Source organism: Lipotes vexillifer, unplaced genomic scaffold (genome assembly GCF_000442215.2).
Source record: "Lipotes vexillifer unplaced genomic scaffold, Lipotes_vexillifer_v1.1 scaffold153, whole genome shotgun sequence".
Classification (NCBI taxonomy): Eukaryota; Metazoa; Chordata; class Mammalia; order Artiodactyla; family Lipotidae; genus Lipotes; species Lipotes vexillifer.
This window is the reverse complement of record NW_006774670.1, coordinates 4389456-4398381: the sequence shown is the minus strand read 5'-3', so window position 1 is coordinate 4398381 and position 8926 is coordinate 4389456. Positions and strand designations below refer to the sequence as shown.

Here is an 8926-nt window from a genome sequence, read left to right as displayed (position 1 = left end):
TTTCCCTAGCTTCTCCCCAGTCACAGCTCCATATGGCTGCTAGAAGTTTAAGCAAATCACTTTATTCTTAATATATTTTTACATGCAAAAGGACCAAGGAGTTCCCCCCCCTCCCCCCAGTTTTCATCTTTTTAATCAGCTCCTTGAAGGACAGCCTAAATATTACGTGAGATTAAATGGAGTACTTTTTTTTCTTCCAGTATTAAAAAAAAACGACATTCACAAATATGTTTAAGAAACTCTTCTATATAGTCTGGGTGGTGATTTCAAGTGAAAAACACCTCTAAGTAAATGCTTCTTTTTTTTAAAACATCTTTATTGGAGTATAATTGCTTTACAATGGTGTTAGTTGCTGCTGTACAACAAAGTGAATCAGCTATACATATACATATATCCCCATATCCCCTCCCTCTTGCGTCTCCCTCCCACCCTCTCTATCCCACACCTCTGGGTGGTCACAAAGCCCCGAGCTGATCTCCCTGTGCTATGCGGCTGCTTCCCACTAGCTATCTATTTTACACTTGGTAGTGTATATATGTCCATGCCACTCTCTCACTTCGTCCTGGCTTACCCTTCCCCCTCCCCGTGTCCTCAAGTCCATTCTCTACATCTGCGTCTTTATTCCTGTCCTGCCCCTAGGTTCTTCAGAATCACTTTTTTTTTGAGATTCCGTATATATGTGTTAGCATACGGTATTTGTTTCTCTCTTTCTGACTTACTTCACTCTGTATGACAGACTCTAGGTCCATCCACCTCACTACAAATAACTCGATTTCGTTTCTTTTTATGGCTGAGTAATATTCCATTGTATATATGTGCCACATCTTCTTTATCCATTCATCTGTCGATGGACACTTAGGTTGCTTCCATGTCCTGGCTATTGTAAACAGAGCTGCAATGAACATTGCGGTACATGACTCCTTCTGAATTATGGGTAAACTCGTTCTTGATGCAGATTTCTTGTAGGTACATTTGGAAACTGCTTCCTAATCATGATAAACATTGCATACCAGTTTTTTTCTTAATATCCCTAAATACACGTTAATTTTAAAAAATTAATCTGGCCAAACTTATTTTTGCCAAAAACCAATAATCCTGAGAACTCAAACTAAAAAACCGGTAACTGAGGGGGTTTTGTAAAACTACTTTTATTGTGAGCAGATGCTCCTGTGGCCCAAGTTCTGTGCTGATCACATCCTGGGGGCAGGTGGGGGTTTGGGGCACAGGGTTTAAGGAAACATGGATCCCAGTTATTAAATGGGACACAGTTGCTAGGAGGGTATTTACCTCACTTACTACCAGGGGTTTTCAGAAAAGTTTGCCTATCAAATGCCTGTCAAGTAACGAGTGGCTTTAAGGAATAACACAACACACAGTAGAGTTATTACCACTTGGAATAAGTAAGAAGAGGTGTTCGGTTTTGGAAAACTTACCACCGAGACAGGATCCATGGCCTCTTGCTTGACAGGGACTGGGTCAAACATGAGCATTCTTTTAATTATGCTTTCTAGGGTGCTCTGGTGCTTGGCCTAGAAAACAAAACAAAGTGTTTCTCTAAATCCCAAGGTTACTTGCAATATAAATCAGTAAAAAGAAAATATATATAATATTCCCCACCCCTCCCCCATCTCTGCTCCTTCCCCTCCCCTGCCCCCGGAATGGCTGGAATTTGTTTCCCTTACCTATGAAAGATGCCATTTTATATAATTAAAACCAGACTCCATGGTCATAACTGGGTGAGAGCCAACGGGCATTTCTAACTCAAATACATAAACCCTGATGTTTCTGGAACAATAGGTACAGCCTCTTCTGAGCAGCCATGCTTGTTCAAGATTACTGTGCAGCTCAATAGACGTTAACCTTATATATGAATGTTAAACACCTTTCCTTTCCCCTTTTTGTTTGTTACAGAAAAATCAGGAAAAACCAAGACAGGCAAAAAGACAACTTAGAACCAACCATCGTGAATATATTTGTCTTTATCCCTCCAAACTCTCTTTTTAAGTGGATTGTAATATGCATACTACATAGTACCCATAATTTCACTTAACAGTTTACTGGGAAAATGTTTCTTTTTCAGTAAGTGTGGTTCCATACCATCAAGTTCAGTGTGCCACTGTGTGAACCAATCAGATATTTGCGGCTTGCGGGATCTTAGTTCCCCGACCAGGGATGAAACCCAGGCCCCCTATAGAGGAAGCACGGAGTCTTAACCACTGGACCGCCAGGGAAGTCCCCAATCAGATGTTTAAAAATTCCTTTTATTGGGCACTTAAGCTGCTTCTAAATTTTCAACATTACAGATAGCAATGAGCACTTTTATACTTACATCCTCCTGCACACCCTTAATTTTTAGGATAAATTTTATGAAGGGGAATTCTAGAGTGAGAAGCATGTACTTTTACCAAAGCATCTGCTGTATCACCCAGCAAAGATACTCTATAATTTCCATCAGTAAAATAGAACCTGTTTCCCAAAATTTCTACCAGCAATGTGCATGAACATTTAAAAAAAATTAAAACTTTGCTAATTTGTTAATATCAAAATGACAAACGAGTTTTATTCTCTATTGATTTAATTATTGAAGCTGAGTCTTTTTCATCTTTATTTACCATTTACATTTCTTCTTTTACAAGTTGATTTTTTTTTTTTTTTTTTTTTTTTTTGGGCCGTGCTGCACAGCACGCAGGATCTTAGTTCCCTGACAGGGATCGAACCGGCAGGAAGCGCAGAGTCCTAACCACGGGACCACCAGAGAATTCCCTACATTTCTTCTTTTGAGAAATGCCTATATTCACGTCTTGAGTTCCCAGTCCCTGCTTATGGTTTTCTAAGTACTTTTTTTTTTTTTGCGGTACGCGGGCCTCCCACCGCTGTGGCCTCTCCCGTTGCGGAGCACAGGCTCCGGACGCGCAGGCCCAGTGGCCATGGCTCACGGGCCCAGCCGCTCCGCGGCATGTGGGATCCTCCCAGACCGGGGCACGAACCCGTGTCCCCTGCATCGGCAGGCGGACTCTCAACCACTGCACCACCAGGGAAGCCCTCTAAGTACTTTTTTTATATGAAGACTATTACCTTGTATTTACTCTAATTTCTCCTCATAAGGAAATAAGCCAATCTTTAGCCTAATGTAAAGAAAATGTCCATCTTGATTCGCTGGATCTTCCTCTTCGTCTTTTGTTATGCTTGCGTTATCCCTTTCCTCCTGTGTTCTACACTGTCCACTTCTAGCACTAAAATACATCAAATCAAGCGCTTCCTCACAAGACAAAATATTTAGTCTGCTGAACATTTAACTGCGTTTCATACGTTATAGAATCACCGCCCACATACTAACCAGATCATCAACAACTTTCTTCAGGCACCTCCTATCCAAATTTGGTTAGAAGTGAGGTCTTTATGTATTACTTTGGTTTGGGTGGGAACGTAAACAAGTTCTAGATCGAGTTCTACCAGCCAGAAAAAGGTATAGAAATCCCTGGTTTAGATTACTTCCTGTATTTCAGTATTTAAACATCCCATCCCCACCTCCATGATAGCAATTCTGTAGCCAGTGGTGTCCATGCTCTATGGGTTAAACTAAGATATCATCACACACAATTATAAAAGTAATACTGTGTAGTTCTTGTGCTTCACTGCTTCGCTGAAGAAAGACCGTCCTGGGTCTTGTGACAACACGTGAATATCATCATTAACTCAACATAAGGCCCTGACTTCAAAATTATATTTTCCTACATCACAGGACGTATTATAATCTGTGAACACAATTTGATACCAGGCTGCTCAAATCAATGGTGCTACCACCCTCTTCTGTATCCCAGCAAGAACAAACCCCACAGCCAGTGAAAAATGGATGATTTCATAATGAAGGATGAAAACCCCTTTTGTGTCTTTGGATCTATTATTAACCAGTTCCCAGGCTAGCAGCTGTACAGATGGATATGGTTCTAAGAATTGCTGTCCAGGGCCCTACAGCAGACCGTAAACAAAAGACGTGAGAGAGCCTCCTTATATCAATGAGGTCAGATAATTCAGCAGCCTCGACCCACAGCTGGTCATCCTCCCCCAAGCTTTTTAAATTTAATTTACTCTTACAGATTCATCCACTCCACTAGACAGTATCTTGCTGCAAATCCTTCTAAACAAAAGTACTCACATTCTCAGGAGTGTAAGGAAAGAGTCCTGATCTGTAGACTCAAGCAGGAGATCTGCACCTGACCCCTGACATGAGGGAGAGGAGGAGGGAGACCCTTTTTCACATGTAAAATGCAGAGGACACCTCCTTTGCCTACTTCCTAAAACACTTACCTTCAAGGTTTTGTTAAAAATCAAATGAGATTAAAACAAAACAAAAAAACTCTTTTTGCCCTCTTAAGTCGTTTATATCACTGAATATGCACACAATTTTTGGATCTATATACTGTACAAACAGCATTAGATTTGTTGGTTCCGATTTCGGAAATGCCAGGTACTTGTCTCTTTGCTGACATACCTAGCCTTAGAGGTGAATCCCCTCCACCCTTAAAAGACTCAGACTAAATTCAGTTTCAAAGGTAATAGCTGCCTACATCCTGTATGAGATCTTACATAGGGCCTTGTCACTTACTTGACTGCTGTACCAACGCAATAGCTTCCTAGCATCTCCACACCTCGCCTTACCTGGAATCCTTTCCTACAAGCAGGAGCAGCACGGTGGAATTAAGATGATGGGCTCTGTAGCTCATTTTGGTTCAAATTTTAACACCATCATTTAGCTCATAAAGCCTTCAATAACTTTTTCAAATGCCTATAGCAATAAGTACTGAACCCATTTAGAAATGAATTACACATTAACCTGCTACAACTTGGGTCATTTTAAGACATTACTTAATTTACTTTCTTTCTTTAATTTTTGTGTTTTATCTAAATTTAGGGAAATTAGTGCTTTGAAAGACTTATAAGAGAAAAAATCGTCTAACATAAAGCATCCCTTCTAACAAAACCTGATTCATTTTTATTAGAAAAAAATTGTAAAGGTATGTTTATTTGTTCAGAACTGTACCTCAAAGAGTAACTCAATCACTGATGAAGGGGTATTTCTCATACACAAAGTATTAGAATTAATTAATAAATGAAGAAGCAAGATACAATTGAGAATACCTCATTTTGAAACTCCTAACTAAATAATGCATCACCGGACAATAAAAAGTCTGCAAAATTCAAATATCACTACAAACAGAACCAAACTCACTGTCCACTCACATGCTTAACAGCACTTTGGTCTGTATTTGGTAGCTTCTAAAATGACTGATTATACTTTTAGTGATAGCCACAGGATATGGAGGAGGTCATGTGGTGGGGAAAAAAAAAGAAAAAGAAAAAGACACACCCTAGCCCTTAACAAGAACTTCTTGGGAGGGGTGGGGCAGCAGCTTTATACACACCTGTGTGCCCGTTTTTAAACTGATTAATTCTATAATTAAAACTTTTAATAAAAATAAGACGGAAGTTAAGCTAGAAAGAAACCAAATTTAGGAAGGGAATCAAACACACGAACACAAATCAGGCTTTTGTTTATTTATTGCAGAAAACGTCTAGACTCTGTACGTACTGTTTCTGTCTCTGAACAGACCACTCTTTGCCACGAGCATTGATCTTGTCTTTGGGTTCTGATCTAGAATCAGAAAAGAGTGACCGCAGGGTCTCCAAAGGCCCTTCCATATAACTGGGAAGTAACTCACGCACTGGAAGAACTGGGGTTCCTAAACTTAGTGGCTTTTGTTAACGCGTGGGCGACTCAGCGCTCTGGGGCTATTACCATCATGTTAAAAGAATGCTGAGTAAACTACAAATGCTGTAGAACTATTACTACACAATCCTAACAGCAGTGCCAAGTATAACCATTAGGTGGCGCACTAAAACAAGTATAAAGACTAGGACAGAGGCGGTAAATTGAGTTTGCCAACATCAAGGTCTTTAAACGTGGTGGGGTTTTAAATAGGCTCAGGAATTCTTATCACAGAGATGAGAAGGCCCCCCCAAAATGGTTCTGTTTTTTCTTACAACTATTTCCCAAACATTAACACATTTACATCTTAGTTGTGTTTAACTAGCTTGGGAAAACACATTCTAAACTAGCAATCCCAGGATAACACAACTGCATTTACAAGAGGAAAAAAAGTGGCAAAACTGGTTTAAAAAAACTTCTAAGTTATCAAGGTGCTTAAAAGCAAAAATATAGGAACATCACCATTGCCAAAATAATCTTCCATCACTGGAACAAATGTCATCTTCCCCCAACCGTGTTATTTTGCTGGGAAGGGCCAATACAACTGAATTTTCCTCCAAAAGGAAGAAACAGATTTCCCTTCACACTCTCTCTGCTTATACTTCTGACTATTCAGATGTCAAAAGAAGGCTCAGAATTTTGCCAAAATGCACAACCTCATGTTTATGTCTTAAAAAGCTTTGGTGAATCACTTCCATGAAGTTTCACAAGCAATATAGTTTCGTCTCCTTTCCAGCCCTCCAAGAGGCCTACTCGACAATTGCTTTATGAGGGTACAAATAAGCCGCAGAGCTTAGAAATACAGACAGGCCTTAATGTAAGAGGAGGTTATGTTGCCAGCCTCCTTTGAAAGTAGCTTGTCTTGAAGCTACAGCTCATTTTATTACAGAAACAACCTTATAAATAACTGCCCCTTCCTTAGAAGCATGACACAGAGACAGAGAGGTGTGAGGCGGGGGACGGAGGGGGGTCTGGAGAGAGAAGGTGTGCATCTCAAGTCAATTTCTTGGTGATGTATCAGGATTTGCTTCTGACATTGTCCCTTCTCATCTCCTGTTTAATGCACTCAAAGGGTCCCTGTATTCTTCTCCCCCAGCCCAGCCTGACCCTAAGGCTCCAGATTACCTGCCTCCTCCCTCAAAGCTAATCTGTTTCCTAGACGACCTCAGCCAGGTGTAAGGAGAAAAACAGGATGGTCAAACCAACACACCGTCTGTAAGCGCCCCTTTCAATTCTCCCAAGTGTTTGGATGTTAAAGGAGGGAAGCATGTTGCCTTCCCTCACCCCTTACTCCCCAAAGGAGCTTCAGGGAAAAAAATTAAGAAAAGAGTTAAAACAAACAAACAAAAAATGTGTGTGTGTGTAATTCTTGGTCAGGAGGAGGACCAGGGCAGGCAGGCAACATCCCTGTAGCTAAACTTCCTTTCCAAAGAAATTTTCTTTCTTTACTTTTGTACCCAAACTCTTCCAAGAGCTCCCAGGAGTTGAATATTTAAAGGCAGCTGCTCTGGCCAGAAATACAAGAGGCCAGACAACAGATGTAAGCAGGCATTTCTAAGTCAGAGCCTCCTTTCAGGACAGCCAAATGCTGGCTACCTGGAAAGGCGTCTCGTTTTCATGTCACTCGGTGATCTGTCTCCTAGCTCAGTCTTCTATTGCTGGTGCGAAAGGAAAAACTCCATGGAACACTTCTGAATCTTTGCCCCTCATAAATTAGTTATTTTACATGAAAATGTTTTGTAAATGGGGAAGAAGTTAATTACTTAGTTTCAGATTAACTGTAATGACCCATGAGCAAACAATACGCCCTCTCCCCTCTCAGGCTAACAAGCCACCCAACTTTACTTTCCTGCATCCGCCCATCTGCTCCACCCTATGGAGAGTTGCCAAGGCAGTCTGACTTGTCCAAACAGGACATGGCTTCAGATAAGATTCTGCCCACACCCTGTACTTCGGAAAGACCAAGTGAAGCAACTGCCTTTGCATGTAAATAAGGACAGGTGCAAAGGTAACAACCAAGCAACCTCCCTACACATTTCCAGCTGGAGCCCAGCAGAGCAGGGGTCGGGGCGGGGAAACCCAAGCCCATACCCTTTAGTAAACTCTCAAGTTCAGTGCCACCTAGTTAGTGGCCTACAACATCTTTCTTAAAGAAATTTTAGCGAACACTCATCATTTTCCCTACTGAGGTTACATACTCAGTTTCGTCCTTCACGCTCTCGGACAATTTTGTATTTTAGTTTTAAGGGCGAGCAACCTCACCTCAATTGAAAAGCACCTCTAATGTGTACTCCTGCTGTGTACACGTCTTACAAGATCTGCCTCAGCCCTCAGTTTTCTTCTGTGAAGTGTTATATAATCAGACCCAGAAGGGCTGCATGAGGCCACTGCCTCTGCCTGCCTCTCCGCTGGGTGCCCTATCACTGGAGACCCACCCAACTCCACCCTAAGGGGCCTCCACCCATGGGGCCCCGCCCTGCCAGGGGGTGGGTGGCTGGGAGGGACCAATTGGCTCAGGTCAGCTGACAGTTCCTGGAAATTCCAGTCTAAGCAGAGATGGCTGGAACCTTGCAAATAACCAGAAAGACGTGGTGGTATTTCCCCCAGCTCCTGAGGATGCTCCATTAAACGTTTATTTCAGAGCCACAGAACCTCTGGATGTGGAACTGAGCTAATACTGCCCTCTTCCTTCAAAAGTAAACAAACAAAAAAGCATTTTGCACCAGTGCTATGTAAGAGAATTCAACCCCTCCCAGACAGAAACCCTCCTCGCCTCCTTGCTCCCCTCCCCCATTTGCCTTATCTTCTCATCACTCACCGTGGAAACCTAGAGGTCATCTTTTAAGCCTTCCTCCCCAACTTTTCTCTCCACACCTACCGCTGCCACCAGGCGGCCAGTACCTCAAGACTGTGTTACTGGGGTCTCACCTCCACTAGTCCATCCCAGGATGGAGAATCCATCCTGACGCCCCTGCCACCTACATTTCTCAAAGCCCTCTTCTCATCTGGTCTTTCCCAAGCTCCCAAACACCTTCCTCCGACGGGACCCCCAGGGCTTGCAGAGTCAGTTCAAGCACCACGCTCGGCGTCCCCTCTCCTACCAGCTGCCCCAGCTCCACCAGGGGCCCTCCACGCTGGCTGCCCTGTCCCCGGCCACCC

At 42.4% G+C, this 8926-nt stretch overlaps 1 protein-coding gene across 1 annotated transcript in view; it reads right to left on the bottom strand.

The window, feature by feature from the left end:
* The window catches only part of KLF3 (KLF transcription factor 3), a 34551-nt gene that overhangs the window by 17230 nt on the left and 8395 nt on the right, over positions 1-8926 (bottom strand). Inside the window, exon 2 of the mRNA XM_007449406.1 lies at positions 1434-1529. Within this exon, the coding sequence (XP_007449468.1) occupies positions 1434-1490 (57 nt within the window). The 5' untranslated portion in view covers positions 1491-1529. The remainder of the gene's footprint in view (positions 1-1433; positions 1530-8926) is intronic.